Source organism: Daldinia vernicosa, assembly GCF_022497035.1.
Source record: "Daldinia vernicosa strain CBS 139.73 unplaced genomic scaffold F5Y00scaffold_48, whole genome shotgun sequence".
NCBI lineage: Eukaryota > Fungi > Ascomycota > Sordariomycetes > Xylariales > Hypoxylaceae > Daldinia > Daldinia vernicosa.
The window spans coordinates 108,761-133,050 of NW_025953964.1; the positions used below are offsets into that span (position 1 = coordinate 108,761).

Here is a 24,290-nt window from a genome sequence, read left to right on the forward strand (position 1 = left end):
GCAGCTGTTCCGTTAATCTCCTGTTTTATCCGGAATAACTCATCTCGCAGTCTCCGGTTATCATCGTCCGCCTGCTCGCGACGAGCTGTTTCTTGCTCGAGGAGATCCTTGTATACGTCAGCTTCCTCCTGACGACCTAGACTTTCGCCGACGCGCTCGCCAGCGCGGTCTCCCATAGACTTAACCGTTTCGGCTAGTTTCCTTTTTTCGGCCTGGCTAGCCATGTTCTCATTCCTGAGCCTTTCTATCTCGGTCACATATTCCTCGACGCGCTCCCTCAGATACAATAGCTCCTCTTCCCGTTCTTGCGCATCAGGATCGAAAGCCGGGGTGGTTGGCCCGTCCGAGGAATATCCGCTTCTCGCAGTGCTTGGTCGATCCTCCTCGTCGCGAAGACGCTTTTCCAACTCTTTTACACGTCGCCTAAGGATCTTATTGTCCCGCTGAATGACAGCTAATGACGTCCTGAGCTCAACATTCTCCGAGATCATTTCCTTAACACCTTCTTCGGAAAGTTTATCAAGACGATCAGAGAGGAACATGACCTTGAGTTTAAGATCAAAGTTTTCCTTGGACAGGCGCTCAATCGTGCTAGATTGTTCCTTAAGAGTAAGATTTTTGCCGCTACGAGTGTTGGTAGCAGTGGTAGTACTAGTATTTGCAGGCGTATAGCTAGACAGACTCGACACCTTCCTATAGGGCTGTTGTATCGGTGTTGCCAGGCCACCTTTCGTCTTGTATTCCTTGGCTAGAGATTCTGGTACCTCCACATTGCGCACGTGTCTAGCAATGACCGTGTCAGTAGGTGCCATTAGAGGGCCCTTCCTCGGCTTCGGAGTTGCAAGCAGATCGATACGACGGTCAGGCATAGGGCTTTCAACTTCTTCCAGAGGCTCCAGAGCATCCGGTCGAATGGGATCCGGAGACTCGTCAAAGCCGGACGCCATACTACCGATACTTACAGAGCGAGATAGAGTATTGCTAGCGCTCCGCGTTAAACCAAAGGCAGGCAAAGCACCTCCGGATTGGAGGGCATAGTCGGCACCTAATCCGACTGTGGCATCACTTTCGACATCTTCGTTACTGAGGAAGGATGAAGTTGAAGAGCGCTGGCTATCGTTCCTACTACGAAGAAACCTGGGACGCGTGCCAACCTGAAGAGAAATCGATGGTGTACTGCCATTGTCACCCGGTGGTTTACTCGAGTCCTGATCAGAGGTCTGCTGGTGGAGACTCGAAGCTCTGGAGCTGGAGAGCGACCTCTCTCTTGGTACGTTAAGAGCCAAGTTACCGTGTGATAGAGCATCGCGATCGTCATTTTCGCTCAGCGTCTCCTCGTTGGTACGTCTGCTAGCTACGGATATAGCTCTCGATACGCTACGAGCCGCGGCAGCAGTCGTAGGAGAGGATAGGTTCTCCAGCGCAGAGGTAGTATTACCAATTTCGACGGCGTTAGAATCGTCGTGGTTGCGTGAGGGGAGGGGGCTGTGATCTGGGGTCTGACTTGTTACGTCAGGGTCGATCTTAGCGGGGGTCGAATCGGCGCGTATATTAGGATGCGAATCGGGCTCGTTATGTAAGTCGGAAGGTTGAGAGGCTTGAGAGTCTTGAGGCACAGCATTGAATGCGGAGGAGGGAGTAAAAGAAGGCGATAAGAAAGGCGCGGATGACGGAGGATTCTTCTTTGTAGCATCGAATAGATATGTGTCGTCGATACCTTTCTCGGGGCTGGCGAGTTGAGTTGGCGAAGGAGGTAAAAAACTAGACTCGACATCTTCTAAATGAGCTCTGACTTGCTGCTCTTCGGTGACCGAATCGAGATGCTTATCGTCGTGGTCAAGCCGTGTAGTATCAACAAAGCTACTATCATCTGGTGGCGTTCGAAGGAGTACGGGCGGGTGATTTTCCTTCTTGGACAGGGGAGTGTCCGTGGAAACGTCTGCGGAAGCGGTGGCGGGATCCTGAGGGTTGGATTCGGGAGGTGCTCCGGTCGCGTCGTTGGTCGCGTCGACAGAGGTCGGGTCAATGCGACTATAGTCTTCGGCCATGGTTTCGGCGACTTGGTTTCAGCGGCTGGAGACTCGTATAGGTTTCGGTCTCAGGGCGGGCACATCCAAGTCCAAACCCGACTGCGGTACCATCGACCTAAGAGTAGGTAAAATGGGGATATGTAATATTGTAATTATGGTTAGCCAATGCCGTCAGCATACAGTGTAAGAATAACACGCTGGCGGCTCGGAGCAATGTCATATGGGTGGTGTTGAGAGTATAGACATATGTATCTACGTATAAGGTAGGTAGATCTTGAGTTAAGGAGATCCGAAAGCGTTTAAAGATGACAGGTTCAGAATAGACTGCGAGGCCGAAATCTTCTGATATCGATAAGTAACCTAAAAACTAGAGGGGATGCTATTGCTGTCGCTTGTCGCTACTGCTTATTTCTTTCCTCTACTTCAACTTCCACCTGAGGGGTATCTTAAAGGGCTGTATTAGGTAGATTTAGGAGTAGGATGCAAAAGTAAAATTCACAATGGGGCTTTCCACTTGGAAGTTCCAATTTCGTGGCTGCTTTTTTTCTTCTTCTTTTGTCCTTAGTTACCCCTTCTTACTTGCAAGTTACACTGACTGACACTCAGAAGTCGCGCTCGGTCCTCTCTTGCCATGGTACCTAACGTCGGCTAGACCGTTATCTTAGCGCTTGAATGTCCCCCTGTCCTGCGTTGCTAGGACACCAGCGGGAGGATCCACAGGTATCCGGTGTACATTTCAATTGCCCAATAACCCCTGAAGACGTAAGTACTCCTCTTACATGTGGCTAACCCATGTCTTAGATGTTCCGCATTCACATTAGCTTGGTATTGTATGCATGTCCACTTCATCATACGCCAAGGAGTTTGCTATGTATGGTATGGTACCAGGAAACAAACCTCGAACCTGATGCAAATATTAAAGTTGCAGGCCAGCATGCCGATAATAATGAAGTGTGAAGTTTCGGTAGTAAAAAGTAAGTGCCTGGACTAACTAATCGATCTGGAAATATATCAGATGATACACAGTACATACCCAGGTATATCTATACATAGTAATAGGTGGAAACTCCTAATAGTGTACATATTAGGCCGATTATATTACTTGACTCCCTTTACTTACATCTTTAAACTTCATCCAGTATTTACAGGTAAGATGAGAGATCCTAGCTATAACAATAGTAGGACTCATATCTTACAGCCTTTAGTTATTGGATAAGTACTTAAAATATAAACCCGAAGTTCTAGTCTTTCCGGACTATTCATCTCATTGGCTACCAAGTGCCGGTAAACCATTGATTCGGAAATATTTACGGATGGGTACTAATCTATAAACTAGTATCTATGATGTATCGATATAATATGACATCGATTTATCCTTTGATATGTCAACAAGTACATCTAAAGAAAGACTGGACAAGTCAAGCATTGGATACTATAGATCTAACATTCAAACTCACTTCTAAATTACTTAGCTGACTAAAGACAATCAATGTAGAGAAAGTGTTAACGAAATTTCAAAAGATTAAACACTGATTCTAAAGACTTGAATCAATAGGATTGGAATAGCACATGCAGAAAGCAATCCACCACGGATCGCGGACTTATGGATTACCTAAATTAGCAAGTGGGGTTAAATGTCGGTGATTTCTCAAGATCCACGCGATCTCCGAAGTAACTGTGTAGGTACTTCGTACCTACTGAATCTCTTTATTATTAATAAAATTAGGTACTACCTCGGACTTCCCAATTATTACCTACTAATGAACGAGGACGAAAGCTACAAGAAATTACATATAGTACTATTCCCACATTGCCCATCATCTAAATCCATAGGTACATGGTACCCTGGGTAGTTTCTAGATTTATCTTCCATTTTATAAAACTTCTCCTTATTAAACTTCAACAATGGGGTGGGCGTCTTGGCTGTTCGTCATGGAGGTAAGTCAGTAAATTGCGTGACACTAATGAACAGCACTGATATCTATCCACAGGACTATATTGTCGGAAAAGTATGCTCTAACCGACCCATATAATAATATAATTTAGGTAGTTAGGTTAGGTACCCAGCATCCTAACATACCGCGTTTCCTAGCTTCTGCGATCCCCGACCTTCCAGCGAGGCGTTCGACGCATCCACCAAACCGTGGAGGATTATAAACACGGACGAGACCCGAGCGAGCCCTTGCGAGAAGGAGAAGCTACTCGTAAGTGTTATTATAGCTCAATATAGGGATTACAAGATCTGATAGGATATGAGTAGGGCGGCCTTCAAACTCCAGATTGAGCGGGTTTATGTCCCACTTCGCCGACGAACTCCGTAATCAAGTTCGCGATACGACAATTCGCCGTCCTAAGAAATAAGCAATACTGAAAAGGGTAATAACCATATTGATGGTTATGAAAAATATATCGTGCGCAACTAGACGGTAAAACGGCTAGAATCCAGGGGGTAGCGCCGACTACTCAGTTAGGAGGATTTATAGCTCGTTTCGTTTGCCAGAATCGCCATATTACAAGGACGTTCAGCAATTGACAAAAAGGTATTCTGTCACGGCGGAATCGGCTGTGTCTGGCTTGCTAGGACCTGTGATACAGTTACTAAAGTCACTTCGCGGCATATTTAACTCGACAGTATGACCAGTATGACTCCATAGGGGTCCATAGATCCCTTACCATTCGCCGATACTGTGCCGCAAGACTGCCTTCAACCAGAGCTTTTCGTCACGCATAACTCCGGTATCATATCAAACTTAGCAAGTCACTCTAACCTGGCCACCGGTGAAGCCAGCTCTCAAACGCTTAACTTATCAGAAAGGATGGTTGATATTCCATAGATATAATCTGGAGTTATTTGGTATATTGAACTCAGAATACATTTGGAGAGAATATGAAGCTATGGTACACGGCAGGCATTTAAGTATCAACGACATCATTTTATCATGACAGATCCCTTGTCTCCCAGCAGTAACTTCGGAAGACCAACTCCAACTCCAACTCCTATTCACGTGTTTTGTTAAAGCGGAGGTGTACATGATAAACTGGTGGCAATGTTGCTCTGGAATGCCTGGCGCAGACTCACTATGCTGCTATAGCAGCCCAGTGCACATGTTACCAACGCGCCGAGGAAGTAAAATATGTTGAATGCGTTAAAGAACGGTTTTCTCATAAATCCTCGTCTCCATCGCTTCCACCCATGATCCACACAGTTGTACGTACCAGTCGCCGGGTCAAATCGTTCCTCGCCCTCGATCATTGCGTCCTTTTTAACCCAATAACCGATAGCTAACCACGCTGGGAAGGTGTAAGTGAAAGATAGGATAAAGAGCGCGCCGACCAAACCGACGATGTACGAAAACTGCGGTACGGCCGCTGCTATGATGAATGCAATTGCCCAGTATAACGGAATCAGTGCGGCCCACCATATCTTACCCGTCCTAGTTGTCAACTCCGGAAATCCTAGGAGCTCATGGAACACTTCTATGTAAACAACCTTGAGACCGATATTGCTGTATAGCACGGCCGCGATGAGGTTGCTAACCAAGCTCAATATATTTCCAGCCGTTTGTATGCCGTACGCCGCAATACCTTGGACTGCTGGGTTATACGTATACTGACCTTGGTATGAATACATGAAGATGCCAAAGAACATATACATCCCGTAGATGAATATCTCAGCGACGAGTAGACTCTTCCAGAAGTCCAAGGGGTGTCTAGCCGGCGTTAGCATAACCTTCATGGTTCCAGGCTAGTGCCCGATTTATAAAAGGGAGATACCTCATCTCGGCCAGGAGAGCTGCAAACAGCAATGCTCCCCCGTATGCATACACGGCTACATTTAAACCGTTCAAAGAAGCGACGAATCCCACGCCGCCTGTAGCCATTCCCGGAGGTGGCGTCCCGGCATACGTTCGAATCGGCATACCCGGCGACAAGCCGAAGCTCGTTTCCACTGCGGCATAGTTCGGACCGTATATCACGGATACCATACTTTCAGTCTAGTGAGTAAGGACAAGGTCATGCTAGTTTCAAATGCCTCTTACCATAGTAATATAAGTGTAACCGTTAGCCAGACGGAAAGATTCGCGAGCCAACCGAGCCGTTGGAGAGTTCTGATTTGACCCAAGACAAAGCCAGCGACCATGAATATAATCATACATGCCACAAAGCAAATACCCAGGCTCTCTCCAGATGAGCCGCGGCTGATTTGCGAGATACTCTGTCCATTGCTTAGAATGATAACCGATACATTTAGCAACAGTTGAAGCGCCTGTGCGAGGTTGACGAAGTGACGGGCCCAGGGACCAAACATGCGAAAGAAGAAGTCGCCGTATCCTCGGATAGGATACCTATCAGAGTCTAGCCCGCAGAAGATTTTCCAGAGGATCCAGCCCGAGCTGAAGTACCAAATCGTCAGACACGGTGAAATATGGCGGTTTATAGCATGTTTAAACTCACTAGTACGACATGGCGCCGAATACAGTATATAATGCAACACCCGGGCCGTAGCCCAGTTGCGCAAACGCCCAGCTGGAAAGAACTCAGCTTCGATTCCCATTATGCAATGCGTAGTAACTCACGGGGCTCCCGTTGGACCCAGTATGTCAGTCGTAATAAGATAGAAGACGGTACCCCAACTTGCCGTCCTCAATGCTCGATTAGCAGTCTGGCGTTGAGCCTCCGTGATCCCGTAATTTTCGGTGCTACCATTTCCGGCAACTTGGAGCGCATCGTTGCCGTGGCCTTTCTCGTCAGTTTCTCTGGAAATTGATCCAACTACTTCGGCGTATGCGTCTTGTTCCGCGTGGCCTTTAGAGAATCTTCCCTTAATCACGTTTTTGAATGTCTGCGGACCACGAGTGGCTATATATCTAGCATTGGCTTCCTCTTCCTGGGCCCGCGTGACTGCAGCATGGTACATATACTCTTCGAAGCTGACTTCTCGATTATTGGTATACTCTATACTTGCAGTACCGCTTATACCATCTCCTGCCTGTAAGGACGGCTTTCGAGGATCGCCGCCGTCAAGGGCAAGATTTGCTGGGGGGTGAGTAGCCATTATGATCGGTCACCATACGGATCTAAACCATGAAGAAGAATTAAGTTTAAACATTCTGGTCGAAGCGACTCATATGTATCTACTTTATCTTTCCAGACGATCACTGAAGGATAAGAGTAGTTACACAGAGACTGTCTATCTTACCACCTTGGCACCCCAAATAGATACCTACGCGCTGCATAATAGAGCTAGGTATAGACATATTACGCGAGCTGAGCTATACTACGATAGCGTAGTAACCTGTATAGGCCGGCAGATATAGCGCAGATATAGCGCAGATATAGCGCAGATAGAGTCGTGCGAGCCTCTGTAACCTTCTTCTATTAGTATTATGCGCCGATTTATCACATGCGACAATTTTGGAGGAATTGAGCAATCGCGCAAAGCATACCTAACTGTAGCTGTAGCTGTGAAATTCCGATTAGCAATTCCAAATCCTATTTGCTGCATTAAGAAAACGGGAGACTACAGCGACGATCGCGATACAAGATCGCATCGTTATATCAAACCCCACGCTTCTTCTCTCACCCTTATCAGCAACGATTACTAAATCTTTATTATATGAGACATCCAACATTCCATGTAACCCTTCTATAGCATAAAATCTCACAGCAATGCCCAATCATCATATTTGGCTGACCACCTCTCGGGTTGCGGGAGTAGAAGACAATGGTCTAAGGTGCGATGAAGCGTAGGAGGTATGCTTCTCTTACTAGGTACCGGTACCTGTCAGTCTCAATTGAAAATGCCAAGACCCGGCCATCAATTTTCGATTGCGACTGCTACATAGTAGTCTGGATACGGGTTTATACATAAATATCATTATCCGGAACGGCCGATTCCGGATCTCCAATGAAACCTTCTATTTCTACCTTAGCTAAGAGGTACCTAACGTATTACTTTAGGTATTGTACATATCCTAAGCCATGTTAGATCTGGGGGTTTCTACTAGGATTAAGAAAGCTACCTAATTCACGTCGTTATGTTTATCATATGGTGGCATTTGTCAACATACCCGGTACCTATATACCATGATTTAATATCGACATTTATATACATGTATAACAGTCAGCTATGATACGTATGACTTCTTTTTGCTCCTCGAGCTTTAGGCTTTATGGTAGCTTAGCCCCTGACCGAAATCGCGGGATATATACACCCCCTATATTCACGACAATCCGACGACATTGAAAGAAAAGTCTCAGTTGCGAGTCATCCGAGTAGGTTCCTAGAATCCCAGGATCTCATTCGCCAGCGAAGTAATTGTCTTTGCTCCGCTAGTGTCTGTTGTAGCTGGGTCGAATCTTTCAAACCCGAAGGCTCGTAGCCCGTCAACAGTAGCGTACGAACGAAGATGCGATTCGGTCTGCCTATTGACATGATCGGCTTCGCCTCGCCCGCCTGGAAAATCAGGGCCTGGGGTGCCGTTTAAGAAAGCGTTCTTCTGCCGTAAGAGATACCTAGCATTTATCTCGGTTAATGGACAGACCGGTATATACAACACGCTAGACTCCGAATTTCCCTTGTGCACTTTGTCGACGGCGTGGATGGCTAACCAAAGTGTTAGTAGGTTTTCATAACGCGGAAGGGTGCGGGTTCTCTTCGCTTACAATCACAATGCCACACTACGTAATCGCCCGGCTTGATATGCGGGACGTGCACCATGGTATTTTCGAGGTCCAAGTGTGGGTGGAGAGTGTTATCTAACTCTTGCCCATGTCCAGGAGTCGCGCCGTGGAGTTCACTCGTCATGTCAGCACCGGCATATTCCCAGTTCTCAGCGGCGAGATAACTTTCTGGGGACGCTTGATCGAGATCCTTAATGGGCCGGAAGAATGGACGAAGCAGCAAGTATGCCGTTGAGAGTTTGATTGCCGGATTCACCATAAGGGTTCCCTCGAACGGCTGTGTGTTGCTCATACTTAGCCATCCTTGAAACATTCGGAACATAGAGCAAGCGCCCAGCCCGTTGTAGTTATCAACTACGGCAGATACTCGTGTACTGGCGTCCCACGGATCGTACTCTTCCCAGGAACCTTCAAATACCTTATCATACACGCCACCACGGCCGTACCCGTTCAATTCCCACCTTTCAACACTACCCCCGTCAATATGCGGACCTAAAGCAAAGTTAGCATCACCAGGTTGCCTAATACGAAGACGGTCGGCATATGATAATGGCTGCGATGTAGAAATAGGACTTCCGGGATTCGATGTGCGCCACAGTTTCATGAGCGCCGCTTGGACTTTTAACATGTTCGGATGCGCCCGAGCGCGGAGTTGCGGTGCAGACCAATATAACTCATATACTTGAGGATCATGCGACGGGAAGGCTGATCTAGAGTCAGATAACAGAACGTACTTGGCTATTGCTGTGGTGGTACCTTTTGTTTGGGGATTTTGTCTCACATACTCCTCGATTTCGTCCTTGAAGGACCGAGCTTCGTCTTCCGGGAGCACCCCTCTAATGACAGCGACACCTCTCTTCTCAAGCTCGCCGCGGAGTTTGGTAAGATCTGTGTCTAAGTCCTGAAAGTTGAGACTAGGAATAATTTCGGGACCTCCTTTAGCGATTATTTTATTCTCATGTTTCAGCTCGGCGAGAAGTCGATTCCAGCTCTCAATTACACGATCCTCATGACCGCTAACCAAAGTCTTCTTGAGGTCAAGAAACCGCTGAGGAAGAGGTGGTCTAGCGGCGCCGGATAATGAGACAAAGGAGTCGGAAATATCACCCTCCCTTTTAGTCTGAGTTTGGGTTACCGTCGCCATGACTGATCGTATCTGGTGAGTGTTTATTGATAAACGCCTCGGAATAGTACGCAACATGATATTCGTGATAGTAGAGAGTAGGCAGGTAAGTATCTGATTAACTTCTTCTCAAGCTAGAGGATATAGGGAGCAGGTTGACAACTTCTACCATATTGTCCTTATTGAGACAAGATATAGAAAGTCACGAAGGAAGACGAGTCTATTATACCCTCTAGGTAATGCTATGTACGGTAACCTAAACATTAGTTCTGTTTGAATATCTTACCTACATCTAGGAGAGGAGAGTTTCCGGAATTTCCTATTTAGGCTCCTTGAATTCCGACAGCAGCGCGGCGGTTTTTAGGTAGTGCAACGCACCAAAAACGAGTATCGTACCTAATCCATATTATACCAGGTATATAAGCTAAAATCAAAATACATATGGAAACATACGTAAGTTGGCATTTACGTATTCCCGCGGTTCTAATTACTAGTCAAGTTTTAGAGTAAAAGAGCCGGTATAAGAGGTATCTTCTCCATGTCGATGATCCAATCAAATAACGTCGGAGTTCCCATTGTTACCGAGATTCTTGGGCGGGGCCGTTTGGACCTAGAAACGGAGTTACCAAATTTGGTAGATCCGCCTCCGCCTCTCCTAATGTTCATACGATGTCTACCAACAGCACAACGCGTGTACAAACCTACCGATCGATTTGTTCACAAGAGCTTTATAATATTTCCCATACGAATAACGCGGACGGTGCTTGCTTTCTATGTGAGTGCCTCGCTTAAATAGCGATATCTCTCAGGATCTTTTCGGCCATTACCTTCTTAGGTTATTCGCCGACATCCTAGTTCGTCCTTTGCTTTCTCGGTCCCGCCGTACTGAGAATGCCATGCTAAGACTTGTCCTCTATTAGAACTTTTAATACTATTTGTGATCAGCGTCGGAGTTGACACTTCTGGGATTTCGCCGCGGTTCGTGGCCATGGTTAGGTTCATCGAGTCCGACTCGACAGGTTTACCCCTTAAGAGGAAGCAGGTCGCCCAGGCCTGTGCCAGGTGCCGACGCCGGAAGAAGAGATGTTTTCATAATCACGATAGCGAAACCTCTAAAAATGGTCCGCCTAGTTTAATATCCGGAGAAGGGAATATTACGACCCGTAGTCCAACTGGCCACCCTACTCCTCCACGATGTGAGCCTCTCCGTAGTCCTAATGACGCTCAGAGTCCGGAGCGGCATGCTTCTAGATTTGTTGGCGATCTTAGCCCCGAAGCAATCCTCATGGAGGCTACGAGTCTCTGCTCAACTCGCGATGTATCAGTGAGGGGTGGCTTGGGGATATGGCAACCCCGAGCGCTCGACTTAGATAAAGTGGCCAATCCCCCTTCCTTGACATCGCCATCGCGACAAGCCGTTCAGGACATGCTTAGAGTATACGTGAGGAGTCATTGCCTTCCTTGCTGCCCTCCGCCTTCAGACTACGCGATTCTCCGCCGTATCTACTTTGACAAGCTGGATACCATCTTCCCTATCCTCGGTAGTCACTCAATAATCCAGTCCGACGACGAGATAAAAGAGAAAGTGTTAAAGCAAATAGTTAGTCTTGCAGCTGCTTCCGATCCCGAAGCTTCGCGTCATCTTCGTTTGAACCCCGAGGGGCCAGTCCTTTCTCGGCATGACTTTTGTACTCTGCTATCGGATGCAATACAAACGACTATCGACGCCGGTCTCATCGCAGACCGTATCTTCCTAACTCGCATACTAGCCGCTTTGTCATTATATATGCAGCCTCGCAGTCCTGAAGAAGCCGACATCCCAGCGTTGCTCAATGGCCGTGCGGTTCATCAAATGCATACTTTAGGGCTACAGATGGCTTCGGAAGAAAGCCATACAAATAGCCAAGCTACTCGTTCCTTATTGTGTTGTCTCTGGGCCTTAGACCGCCTTAATAGCGCATTTTATGGACGAGCTTGTCTCATTCACGAACGAGATATTGGTTGGAACCTGGACGATTGTATTGCAACGCAAGCACCACTCTTCCGACTCTTCCTAATGATTATCGGCCTCCTTGACAAGGTTATCGGTCTATATCGTCCAGGAAGTCGGAAAGAAAAGGAATTTATCATTGAGTTACCCATCTTTGAGCAAATGATCATCGATGCCGGAGCGGTTCGGGCTTCAAGCTCATGTCTAGGTAAGTAAATATCTTAACGACTAAAAGAAATTATGCTCATGTGTACTTGTTAGCCTCGCTTGAAATATTCTACCATTCGGTTGCCATACTTTCAAGCCAGTCGCCATCTGAAAATCGCTCCACTGCCCTCCCGGCGCCGGCAACAAACAGCCGTCGATCTTTGGCGGCCGACCGAATCACGTCCATCGTCGGACATGAGTTTCTAGGGCAGCTTTCATACCTGCCTATAATTCCGTACGGCGTCTCTTTGTCGCTTAGCGTATCGTACCGGAAAATGCGCCATAGTAATATCCCCATGTATAGAAGTAGGGGCAAGCAGTCCTTTATGGCGAATACGGCACTACTAAAATCGATGGACGACACTTTTTGGACCGCGAAGACTACAGTGGCAATGGCTGAACAAGTTCTGCAGGAAATGGACAAGGCGGTCGCGTCGATAACACAGGAAACTGGTTTAGCAGATACTTCAAAGAAGGGCGAGTTGGCACCGCGAGACCGAGAACTGCCTTCTCCGAGCGCGGACGATGCTCTTAACAATTACAATACTAACGGCAACGACTTTTCGATACTCGAAGAAGTCCCGGACCTTGATGTTTTCGGTCATTTTGACCCGACCTTCGACTTGGGCGCGGTAGACGCCGCCCTGGAAGGAAATCTCGATTTCGGAACCTCCTCCAACTGGTTTGACTGGCAGCAACTATGGGGTTAAATTCCGAGTGGACGCGTTTCTATTACTAAACATACCTATCCATATATACATATGCACGCACGCGAATATATAACGCGAGGTTCGTATGAGTTTACTCGCCTACCTAACTCACATATGTATCACACCCCTTGATTCTTACCATCATGTTCCTTGCATATGTAGGGTAACATCGGGACAACGAATCCCTGCCCCATTAAGCGGGTGCTGCATGGAAACTAACTCGAGTCTAGCATATATTGCATTCATATCTACCCAAGTATCTAAGAACACGCGCGGAACAGGAGGTAAACTAAGTTAGGACTATATACTATAAAGTGGCGATGATGGAAAATCTGCGCTCTAATCCCGGTGTAGTACGACAAACCCCGCAACGCCCACAGATCTTGCGTCCTGTAACGGAGACCCTGAGTTTTAGGGGAAGCCCTAGTATATCCAGGTTCCTGGTAGCCACCGTTGCTCGAAGTGATCATTTACATACATAGGTAATTTATGATAGGGGCGAATTTGCAACATATCTAGCTTCGAAACGTTCAATATCGTCTCTCGTGAAGCTCATCCACGAGGATGGCATCGTATTCGAGTCTCACCACCTCAGCCCCTACCCAAAAAATGGCAACGCGTACAGCCGTGGCCGTGAGTCTCGCGCAGATCGCCAAGGTCATCGACCATTCCTTACTACATCCTGCTATGACCGACAAAGAGATCCTCGCCGGCCTCGAGATAGCTAAAAGGAATAAGGTCGCAGCGGCATGCGTTAAGCCTTACAGTGTTTCTACAGCAAAGGACGTCCTTGACGGGTCGGGCGTTCTTATATGCGCTGTTGCTGGATTCCCTCATGGGAACAGCACCACGGCTATAAAGGTCCTCGAAGCTGAAGATGCCGTTAAGGCGGGAGCCCACGAGATTGACATGGTAGCCAATATAGGCAAGGTTCTCGGGGGTGACTGGGAATATGTGACTAATGAGATCCGTGCTGTTAACGATACTGTTGTGAAGCATGGCGCTATTCTCAAGGTCATATTCGAGAACGACTTCCTCCAAGACGACGACGTTGCACATCTATGCAAGATCTGTACGGCTCTCTCCGTGGCCTTCATAAAGACATCGACGGGCTTCGGGTTTGTCAAACAGCCTAATGGCTCATATTCGTCTGAAGGAGTTACCGTACCACGTCTACGGTTAATGAAGGCCAACATTGGGCCTCACGTACAGATCAAGGCTGCTGGTGGGATACGAACGCTAGACGAAGTAATGGGGGCCATATCGTTAGGCATTACTCGAATTGGTACGTCGGCCACTACTACTATTATCGAAGAAGCTATCCGTCGGGGGATCAACACTCCTCCGGGTTTCGCATTAGTGTCCCCGCGAGATCCTCGTGGCTGAGAGCGTCAATGTTGAAGCCTATGAAGTTGAGGATGGTATTATCCATCGTGCATCCAACTGGCCTTGTCTGATTCAGCAACATATCAGATGATTTGGGTTACTCTTAAGCACGATCACTACTACGTCCAGATATGATATATATACGTATGGGGTAGGCTATCCAGCATCATATTGCTACTATGTGGGCTCCCCGTGTGGGTTTCATCTTAAAGCTGTATATGGCAAGATGAATATTCTAATTAAGACGAAGCTGTAAAGGCTGCTATGCATCTAAGTAGTATTCAATAAATATTCCGACGCAAGTAACAAGACGTCAGAGAGATGATTATCAAGTTCTATTCCGTTTTCGTTATTTATACCAAGTCTAACCATATTTTGCTCTCCTATACTCCTACTAATACGTCTAGGCTGTATATCGTATTTCCCATTACGAGAACTCCCATTCTTCAACTTGGTGCCCCAAGTAGTCGATCTTGCCCAACGGCACGCCCTTGTGCCTCAGAATATCGTAGAGGGTGGTCAAATGGAAGTAGACTGTCGGCACCATAAATTTAGTTACGTCTGCGAAGTTATTAGCATTGCCAACCCGAATTTCAGAATCGCATCGAGACAGGAGCAGAAGTATTAAAAAAAGGAGAGGATTTTCGTTCACGTACTGCAAGTATGGTTAGCTTGTTTATCTCTAAAAGCATGATAGATGCAAGACTGTACTTACCAGTCTATAGCCTTTGCGCTGGTTTTCCGCGGGCCCACGTTAAACGAGATGACTTCGGATTCCTTTCCGTCAACATCCTCGGGCTTGATATCCGCTAGAAACTTGAGGACGTCGGCGATAATGCTATGGTTCTCCTCGAGCGACCATTCACCTAGCTGCGTAGGTACCAATTCCTTGCCTGCCAGCAGGTGGGATGCGAACCTCGCAAATAGCACCGTGACCCCGACCTGCTTCGAAAGTGAGAACATATCCGGGGCCAGACGAGCGGAGACGAGCTCTTCAATGGGCGTTCCGGTGCTTTTGGAGTATTCCTCAGCTTTTTTGAGAAGAGTCTGCTCAGTTCGGAGGGCCCGAGTTAGGACGGGGATAGTCAGCTCGTATAAGGACGCCATGATGGACTATCGATCAAGTTATCACTAAGGATTGATGCGACAAAGATGTTCGAAGCTACGTGAATTATCTTAATTCGATGGGAAGAGTAGTGAAAGATGTCAGGTAAGTTGTCAAGGTAAAGTGTATTGAATGTGTTCAGGCTGAATTGCAAATTATTCTTGATGTAGCTGGCCATTCTAACGTTATACTTTTATATCAGTAACATTAGTCGCTACAGTCTCGCCCCCCTCCCCCCTGATCTGAGAAGCGAATGAAACGTCGTCCTCGTCGCCGTCCTCGTCGTCGATCCCCTATGAAACTGTATCAGAAGTCCCATTTCTAAGCCACCGCTTACTAATTCCTCCGTTAAATGTCTCAATTATTAATATTATTCTATTCTTCTCGATTGCATGACAAATTTCTTTTTTCTTCGCTGTTCTTTTATTTCTTACCGTTTCACGACCGAAAATCATAATTACTAGCATATGGTCATTGGCGGGTAATAAGTTCCGATAATAGATATTTGGCACGGTGCAATTGGACAATTTGTAGACTGAAGTAGTAAAGCTACTGTATGTAGCTGGCATTCAAGGCTAACGACACGGTGCGATATTCTTGAAATAAGACGAGACTAATTTTATAATAAGCAGCGCAACTACCGAATACCTGGCTAGACTATAAAACATATACCACTTATTTGCGCGCTGGTCAAAAACATCTTAAAAAATGACTGTGCGGTGTAACCCCTATAAGGTGCATATAAATCCCGAACAACAAAATAAAGGCGGTTAATCCTTTGTAATCCAAAGCCAGATGACCGGCTTTTCTCCCGTGCGTCCCGTTCGTGAACGATCCCAGCCTAGATCTCTTAGCGTCTTGGCCATAGATTCACCATCGTCACCAGAAAATGTGACTCCCCTGTACCACTTTCCATTGCCTCCTTGAATCACCTCGGTGACCTTATTCTTCTTCGGCAAGGGGTTGAGAGCACCAAAGCCCTCTAGCAGCTGCGCCAACGTCGTGTTGACAGGCACATGGTAAGCCCCGAAGTTCATTGACATGCCTTCAGGAAGTCGCCAGGGGGCAGTCGACGATTTGACCACATGGAGCTTCGTGTGTTCGGGCGGGAAAAAGTAGTTGTACCCGGGCTCACAACCGACACCACCAGTAGAGTTGTTCAAGTTCAAAGCCGGGGCGTCGAGGTTGACAACGGGATGAGGGTTCGGCAGACGGGGTCCCTGGCTTGGAAACACCGGGACTGGGTGGTTATAGCCATTCTGGGGGATGACATAGACCGGGGCCTGGTTATTCGGTCCGGGGACGACGCCGCCCTGGCTCGGTTGGTAGTTATACCCGCTGGAACCGGTATAGACGATGCCAGGGACGATGTTGCCAAAGGATGGACTGGCATTCGCGTTTGGAGTCTGGTCCGAGCCGAACTGCGGGTGCCACCCATTTCCAAACGTCTGGGAAGCCATGATAGGTGTAAAGGCTGGTGTATAATGCGTGTAGTGCCCGGGATAATGCGCAATGTGAGTAAAGAAGTTATTAAGGGCCTCCTCTTGAAGTTCAGTGCCGTTGTATTCGTTAGGAAAGTTGTTAAAGTTAAGTTGTGTTTCTATATATTGATCTCCTTCGTCTATTGCAAAGGTCTCTGCCATAAAAGTTAGTACGGATACAGGTAAAGATCATAACAGGAGTAATAACCTACCAGTCGCGTTAGATGCGTCAGATGTTAAGGACTCAGAAAACTCGGTGGTAGTGTTATCGCCGTAGCCGACGAAAATCTCGATATGCCAGAGTTCACGGGCCTCGGAGTCGTAGAACGAGCCGACAACCAGCCAAGCCCAGGAGCGTCGAGATGGATGAATCCAGAAGTATTGGCCGATGGTGAGCTTTGTAGCCGGGTAAGGCAATTCAACTGAGGTCTGTGGAGAATCCAGCTTGAAAAACGAGCAGAACGTGTCTGCTTATATAGTTTGGAACCTGAGTTTAGTAACTATGCTAGAAGTAAGAAGCTGTGAGGAGAGCAGCAGTAATTTGTAGTGAGGACTGTGCATTTTCGCGCCCAGGACAGTGTCACGGCTACTGAACTATTGAGGTAGTGTCGTGTTTGCTTCTATCACAGTACGTCCAGCTACCAAGAGACTCAAGCGTGAGATGGTAGACCACAGTTATCTTCACCAGATGAATAGGGGGGCTTCGATGGTTAAGAGCATTCCACGAACAGACTCGGTGGTAAAGGCAGGAAGTGAATCACCCGGTAGATTCATCATCTGCTCAGTCACCCCTACCCAACTCGTCTCATGTGATAACCGCTCTTCTTGGGATGGAAGGTTGTAGTACATGTACCAAACCAGTCTGAATAACCACGCGTGCGAGATTACAGCGCGATAGAAGGACACCATAAAGATTTAACGTATAGTTGCCTTTTGGATTAAGTAAATAGTTATTACGTACTGTAAGAGAGTACGTCAATGTAGCGCCCGATATTAACAGTATATTTCGGGAACTTAAAAGCAGCAAACTATTCAATCGTACTGCTGGTGTACGAAAAGGCGGCAAAACCTAAATCAAACTGATCTCGGTTTCATACGTGGCGGTAATAGATCGTGTTGTCCAGTCACCCAAAGTCAGTGCCAAGGATTGACGCATTTCCAGCAAGTGATGAAGTGTGTTAAGAGCAGCCACTACTTGCGGTGGACGTGGGACATGACCGCAACACCACTGTGAGGGTTGGTCACTAGGGACAAGGTCGTTTGCATGATATCATCTTCGTGCCACAAGCACCGTTTTCGCAGACCTTGTCAAAAATTAATCCGAACACCAGGTCCAGTGGTAGCACAAACTTAGGACTTATTAGAAGTTTGCCAACTCGTCCAAAATGCGTGCAGAAACAGGGGAGGAAGGCGATTCCATAGTGCGTGTAGAGGCGAGAGAATCGATTCTCCAGCTAAGCGTCGTGAAACATCGTGGGAAATAGTACCGACAGGCCGTGCGAGTAGATACTTCGTCAATATGTAGTCGTGCCAAGTCTTAACTTCAGTCTACCACATTGATTTCTTCTTCGACCATTCGGACGGCACCTCCCTTCCTCCCTCCCTCTACCTCATTCTTAATCCGCCGTCGCTTCTCAACCTCAGACACAAGTCCTTTAAGGTAGACTTCAGCTTGTACGGTTGCGCTGTAGGCGATGGCGGTCCAACTCCAAACATTTCTTTTCTCGGGGTCGGCCCCTGCAGCAAGCAGAGTCCGTAAAACGAGGAGGTTACCGTTGCTACTAGCGAAATGTAGAGCGGTATTCCCGTCAAGATCCGCATTTTGGACGGCACTTTGCGCCCCTCCGGGCACGTACGTGAGTAGAATCTGCAGTACCGTATCATGACCTCCCATGCTAGCTTCCATGATAGCATCCCTACCTCGGATATCCCGTCGGAGGATGGATGTAGGATCGCTCTCGGCGAGAAACAAGACGACTTCCGTATGACCCGCGGCAGCGGCCAGCATCAAGGCCGTTTGATGGTCATCGTTCAAAGCGGGTGTAGGAAGCTCGTGACCGAGAGTAACTAAGACCTTGCATACCTGGAGGTGTCCAAGGCTGGCAGCAAGGTGGAGGCTCGAATTCGAGAGACCGGTTGCGGAATGGTCTGGGTTATGAATTATACCTGGGTGAGATTTCACAATGCGGCGAACGAGCGAGGCGTCATTGCTATGGACTGCTCGTCGTAGTCTTTCGGATGGCTCGATCCTAAGGTCCGTGATATGTGTTAGATTTTGCGGGCAATTGTTAGGATGTAGGACCGCTAGAATAACCGTACTTACATGGTGTTTTAGTATGCGAACGGATACCGTGGTGATGCGCAGTCGACGAGTCAGTCAGACTATGGCACCGCGCGGACGCCGGCGCATACGGCAACCGGACTTTACCTCCAACAAGCAGACACTCGCGAGCCACTTTTCTATACTTTACCTAGGTAGTTAACTATAAAATACCAAAATTTTAGGGCCTCGAATTGATGAAGAATTGGATGATTATCACGACGCTTATTCAAGGTATTGTACAGTCAGACAGTCTTAGACAAAACATAAGCAGAAGCTGACGTCGTCCCGTATTAGGTATTGATAGATCCCCCACAGAGGTAAGCGCAGGTACTTATCTAGGTTAGGTACCTATCTTGATCTACCCCACCTACGTAGCATCGTTTCAGTTTGACATGATTACATATCCCTGCTTCCCGCACACCTGCAGAACAGCGTCAAAATAGATGACCCATCCCCACCCAAGCAAAATAATATACGCACACATTTGACAATACAATCTTTCAACCGAATCAAAAGGGAAAAAATATTAAAAAATAGTACCTTAAACAAAATTGATTAAATATCATATTATGTAAGTTTTATCTAGTTTTTATAAAAGTCGGTAAAGTTATTCAAGTTAAAACAAAGGATTAAAGTTAAGAAATTAAATGGGTCATCTATTTTGACGCTGTTCTGACCTGCTAGGATATATGTACCCAGGTACCTGGAGATATGCATCCCGAACTCATGAAGTCTTCAATATTTCTCTCTTGCTATGCTACGATGCATTTGTCGCTTGTAAACGCGTGTCTCGGAAGGAAGCCGTATATATTAAGAGGCAAATACCGCACCTTCACAGTGTTTGTTAGAAATGTGAGCTAAATACTTTAGACCATTATGCGTCAGACAGTTTTAGGTCAGCTTGGTCCTAATGACTGTATATCTTGGTTAGAGCAAACTATGTGAGTAAAGTCTACAAACTCAAGTCGCAATTTCTACTGTGTACGCCAGTTTCTCTGAATGGTCGTCTATGAATAAACAAATCCCTGCTCAAGGTGCTCTGTTGTCTTCAATAGTTATATATCTTCAACTGATCTCTTCGGTTCTTTATAAAATACTCTATGATACTTAAATATCTTTTAGGAATTTCTCTAGCTAGTTATTATAGATATAACCTATAGCCGAGATTTCGAAAATGGTAAACTCTACGACTATAAGTATAAAGATCATATATTTATCGAGATTAACAGAATATTTAGTGCGGACTCAGTAAGGTTATATTGAAGCGTATAGTAACAAAGTCGTAAAAGCAAGCCATATCTCTTTATATAAAGTCCTATGTAGGAGTTTATGCTAGTTAAGCCGACAACTGATCGAAAAGTCGCGATTTAAATATAACTAATGCACCTTCGTATAGTTATAATAATATAGATAACACTCCCGTCTGAGAGCAAATGTTTAGGAATTAGCTAAGTAAAGTTCTATAACAGACTTGATCGGCCTCCAAATGGCATTGTGAATATGCTGTTGAGAAGTCAAGTATAAGTCTGCGCGGGCAAGATTAAGCATATTAAGCATTATACGTCCAAGTTTAAAACGGTAAACCCTCCTCGAGCTCATTACTAATTAAATATTCAATTTTTATTTCCAGTATCAGAGCAATCATATACACTGGGAAGCTACACAGGGCGACATCGTGGTTATAATACTGTAGATAAGATGGTTCTGTTAGTTTATGCCCCCTAGAAATCACCACTGTGTGACAAGGCTTAGAATCAAGGCGTGGGTTACGTTTTGGAGAGAGCGGAAATGAACGTACGGTAGCTTTGCTAATGGCCTTCTCCTTCCCCTTCCCGCATCCTGAGAATCGGCTTATCTAGAACGATTTATTGAACGGTATTGACTTTCACCCTGACCAGGAGGCCTCATGCATACCTAGGTATAAAAGCAAGTTTGATAAGGTGGTGTCGATTGAACGGCTGAGGTAAATCGGACCGTCCGCATGAGGTGGGCGGTAATTGGATCTACCTTGGTACTATTACTGGGCTTCCGGATCCAGATTGCGGGGGAGATATCTGGATATAATTCTTACATGAGGGTTTATCGACGCTATTACTTAAGATGGTATCGTATTGCAGTAATATAATAGAAACCTAAGAAAGAGGTCATGGGAAAGAAGAGAGGGTGTGTCATGAGTTGAGAATCGCTGACGGTACGTCGGCTAAGCTGTAGCCGTTAAAAGGAAAGCGCCGGCTTGAAACGGCTTTGCTCGACCAAGCAACCAAGGCAGGATGCAAGATCATCGTGGGGATCTATGTACGTAAGAGGCCTAACTATCTGTAGTCTTGACCTAATAAAATTTGGTATTCTTCTTGTACGCCGATGCCGGTGGTAGTTGGAATCTCTACTATAGTAGGGGGACATATTGGTGATGACGAGTTGCGGCGGTAAGTTAAGGACAAAGATGTTTTTTTTTCCCTACCGTTTTACGTACTACATTCTTGGTACCTACCATGGGATAATGCACCTAAGGTTTTAGGGCGTTACAGTGGCTTATTTAGGTAGGTCTAGGAGCATATATCTCCATGTGGCTACCCGGATTGATTAGATTACAGTGCATATAGGACCTGTAGGCCACCGATATGCGATACGTTGCCGGTAGTTTCCATCTTAACCCCCACCGCTCGGTACACGGGTTAGCCTTTAAAAGCTTAGAACGTATATGCACCGAAGAGGGACGCGAATGAGTAGTGGAAGAAACACAAGTAGCGCCGCTGTCATGTGCCAGAAAATTTATGAGATATCGGGCAGGTAGGACCGACTTTTAAGCTTCCAACAATTCCTCGCTTAAAAGATTTTTGTACTTATAAAAGACTTCCACTTTCAACACTTACACTCTGGCATACTCTCCAATTGCTGCCATTAGATACCTAGATAGGTTGGATTTTTGTAGACCGGCGAACTAGTTATAATAACCGTCTCCCGACTCGATTACATATCACCAGCACTACTCCCCTCTTCAAACAATATAGGAAACGAGGCTAGCAACAATGAACACCTCCATGGTCAAGTCCAAGTTCCTTTCCCACCCCGAGGACCTCGGCGTCGTAGCCGTCGGTTTCTCGGGTGGTCAGGTATGATGAACTGCAATTGCTATAACCATCCCCCCCCGGAATATCGCAGAAGCTTACAAGATGGTTATTGTTCACTTGCAGTGTAAACCTGGAGTTGACGCCGCTCCTTCGGCTTTGATCGAGTCTGGATTACTTAGCCAGCTTCGAGACGAGCTCAACTATAAGCTACACGGCCACGACACTGTACACTCGTACACCGATCTTGTCCCGAAAGAAGACCCTCCTTTCCGGAATATGAAGAACCCCAAGGCCGTAAGCAGCGTCACTGAGCGTCTCTGCGATCAGGTCTACGAACACGCCAAAGAAGGAAGAATGGTTTTGACCTTAGGTGGTGACCATTCCATCGCAATCGGCACCATCGCCGGTTCAGCCAAGGCCACGCGGGAACGGCTCGGCCGCGAGATCGCGGTTATCTGGGTTGACGCACATGCCGACATTAACACGCCCGAGACGAGCGATTCCGGCAACGTCCACGGGATGCCCGTGAGTTTCGTGACCGGCCTCGCCAAGGAAGAAAAGCCAGAGTACTTCGGCTGGCTAAAGCCTGAGCATCTCATCAGCGTGAAGAAGCTCGTATATATTGGTCTGCGAGACGTGGACCCAGGCGAGAAGAGGATCCTTCGCGAGAACGGCATCAAGGCATTCAGCATGTTCGATATAGATCGGTATGGACCTCCCTTTTCATAGTTATGTGCTCTCTAGAAACGTGCTGACATGCGACTGCCCCTTGGTATAGATATGGTATTGGTCGCGTCGTGGAAATGGCGCTAGCACATATCGGTGCAGACACGCCAATCCACTTGTCCTTCGACGTCGACGCGCTCGATCCGATGTGGGCACCCAGCACGGGTACGCCAGTCAGGGGAGGATTAACGTTGCGCGAAGGAGACTACATCTGCGAGAGCGTTCATCTGACAGGAAGCCTAGTGGCCGTGGATCTCGTTGAAGTCAACCCGAGTTTGGCACCGGAAATCGAGCTAGGAGCCCACGAAACGGTTCGTGCAGGATGTTCGCTGGTACGATGCGCTCTGGGTGAATCTTTGCTATAAATTGGTTAAGATCACGAATGCGGTTAGGGTCTGTCCACACCACAGCAAATATGAGTTTGTCGATCCATTAGGTATGATACTTGGGATCATCACAACGGCGGTTTAGTATATAGTTATACGGGATACGTATGTTAAGACATGTTCTGGGGATTGGTTAAACTAGACTAGACGGCGTCTACTCATAGAGGAGAGGAAATGGGCAACATGCCTTAGCAAATACGTCCAACAGTAAAAGTATATTGGTCGATGGGTGATTTAAGTAGTTGGCCGAAATAAAGTTAGGCATCGAATCATCACATGGTAGAATAAAACGTGCGAGGTCGGGTAACACCTTAATACATACCTGTATAAGTACATCTATGTATATGATACATCTATATATCCAGGGGTCGACCCCAACTTTAGGGTACCGGTAGCATGCCAGTCTTGGCAGACGATATATCACAGCACGGCTTTGCGCCTTATAAATTACCAGCCACCGTAGTTTTCCTATCACATTTTTCCCTCTGCAATTTGATAGGCGCAAAAGTACAAAAAAACGTCACAATGTTCCTCATAGGCTCATACAGAATCGAGTGGTTTACTTATTGTTAATGCAAATCTATAAGCGCTATGTAAATTGTTGTTTCTTTACTCTCTCCTCTATACTTCTATGGTCGTACAATATTTTCTCGAATTATCTGGGTATTCATATGAAACCTCTAGTATTTGCTGATCTTTTATATCTTGGTCCCGATAGAGGTAGGTATTGTACTTAATCAGCTATAGGTACCTCCGGGAAGTAACTAAGGTATTGTACCTACGATACACCAACAGGTCCCGCTCGTCCCGCTCGGCGTCTCGGTGCGCTGCCGGAAAAAACACACCCAGTGCCTTGTTGACTATTACGAATATTTCGTATTTTAGTCTGTGTAGCTGTAGTTCCAATTCCACAATCTATTCCTCGCACGACGACGACGACGACTCGAGGCCGTACCACGTATTTCTTTTCTGCGCGAGCCTGTCTGACAGCGCACTATCGAAGGCGGATGCGCTTAGTCTCGCGGGGCTCCGGCGCCTGCATTTGCTCAGAAAAGGCGACCCAATCAG

At 46.8% G+C, this 24,290-nt stretch overlaps 9 protein-coding genes across 9 annotated transcripts; 4 read left to right on the top strand and 5 right to left on the bottom strand.

Annotated features, from left to right (window-relative positions):
• The first annotated feature begins 3,791 nt into the window (after positions 1-3,791).
• F5Y00DRAFT_150940 (uncharacterized protein) lies at positions 3,792-4,792 on the top strand. Its single transcript, XM_048004533.1, has 4 exons — positions 3,792-3,968; positions 4,022-4,039; positions 4,123-4,234; positions 4,291-4,792. Exons 1-4 carry the CDS (start codon positions 3,936-3,938, stop codon positions 4,389-4,391), a joined length of 264 nt encoding a protein of 87 aa, XP_047861984.1. The 5' UTR covers positions 3,792-3,935; the 3' UTR covers positions 4,392-4,792.
• A 251-nt stretch (positions 4,793-5,043) lies between these two features.
• On the bottom strand, positions 5,044-7,086 carry F5Y00DRAFT_264950 (transmembrane amino acid transporter protein-domain-containing protein; the record flags this gene model as incomplete). The annotated part of the gene is made up of 5 exons (XM_048011733.1): positions 5,044-5,740; positions 5,805-6,017; positions 6,071-6,424; positions 6,486-6,557; positions 6,608-7,086. 5 exons carry the CDS (start codon positions 7,084-7,086, stop codon positions 5,044-5,046), a joined length of 1,815 nt encoding a protein of 604 aa, XP_047861985.1.
• An 889-nt stretch (positions 7,087-7,975) lies between these two features.
• Positions 7,976-10,516, bottom strand: F5Y00DRAFT_244810 (DUF1479-domain-containing protein). Its single transcript, XM_048008884.1, has 3 exons — positions 9,471-10,516; positions 8,697-9,419; positions 7,976-8,637 (listed from the first exon to the last, which is right to left on the bottom strand). The coding sequence occupies exons 1-3, from the start codon at positions 9,913-9,915 to the stop codon at positions 8,315-8,317; spliced, it is 1,491 nt and encodes a 496-aa protein (XP_047861986.1). The 5' UTR covers positions 9,916-10,516; the 3' UTR covers positions 7,976-8,314.
• Positions 10,517-10,729: 213 nt separating this feature from the next.
• On the top strand, positions 10,730-13,026 carry F5Y00DRAFT_151050 (uncharacterized protein). The gene is made up of 2 exons (XM_048004535.1): positions 10,730-12,035; positions 12,089-13,026. The coding sequence occupies exons 1-2, from the start codon at positions 10,826-10,828 to the stop codon at positions 12,742-12,744; spliced, it is 1,866 nt and encodes a 621-aa protein (XP_047861987.1). The 5' UTR covers positions 10,730-10,825; the 3' UTR covers positions 12,745-13,026.
• A 327-nt stretch (positions 13,027-13,353) lies between these two features.
• F5Y00DRAFT_264953 (deoxyribose-phosphate aldolase) lies at positions 13,354-14,130 on the top strand (the record flags this gene model as incomplete). Its single annotated transcript, XM_048011734.1, has 1 exon — positions 13,354-14,130. One exon carries the CDS (start codon positions 13,354-13,356, stop codon positions 14,128-14,130), a length of 777 nt encoding a protein of 258 aa, XP_047861988.1.
• A 160-nt stretch (positions 14,131-14,290) lies between these two features.
• Positions 14,291-15,396, bottom strand: F5Y00DRAFT_150988 (uncharacterized protein). Its single transcript, XM_048004534.1, has 2 exons — positions 14,846-15,396; positions 14,291-14,664 (listed from the first exon to the last, which is right to left on the bottom strand). Exons 1-2 carry the CDS (start codon positions 15,235-15,237, stop codon positions 14,577-14,579), a joined length of 480 nt encoding a protein of 159 aa, XP_047861989.1. The 5' UTR covers positions 15,238-15,396; the 3' UTR covers positions 14,291-14,576.
• Positions 15,397-15,734: 338 nt separating this feature from the next.
• On the bottom strand, positions 15,735-17,137 carry F5Y00DRAFT_151101 (uncharacterized protein). Its single transcript, XM_048004536.1, has one exon. The coding sequence runs from the start codon at positions 16,876-16,878 to the stop codon at positions 16,006-16,008; it is 873 nt and encodes a 290-aa protein (XP_047861990.1). The 5' UTR covers positions 16,879-17,137; the 3' UTR covers positions 15,735-16,005.
• Positions 17,138-17,942: 805 nt separating this feature from the next.
• On the bottom strand, positions 17,943-19,326 carry F5Y00DRAFT_151103 (ankyrin). The gene is made up of 2 exons (XM_048004537.1): positions 19,040-19,326; positions 17,943-18,965 (listed from the first exon to the last, which is right to left on the bottom strand). Coding segments are annotated over exons 1-2 (708 nt in total). The 5' UTR covers positions 19,042-19,326; the 3' UTR covers positions 17,943-18,259.
• Positions 19,327-21,756: 2,430 nt separating this feature from the next.
• Positions 21,757-23,646, top strand: F5Y00DRAFT_244826 (arginase). Its single transcript, XM_048008885.1, has 3 exons — positions 21,757-22,152; positions 22,234-22,817; positions 22,889-23,646. The coding sequence occupies exons 1-3, from the start codon at positions 22,069-22,071 to the stop codon at positions 23,199-23,201; spliced, it is 981 nt and encodes a 326-aa protein (XP_047861992.1). The 5' UTR covers positions 21,757-22,068; the 3' UTR covers positions 23,202-23,646.
• The last annotated feature ends 644 nt before the right edge of the window (positions 23,647-24,290 follow it).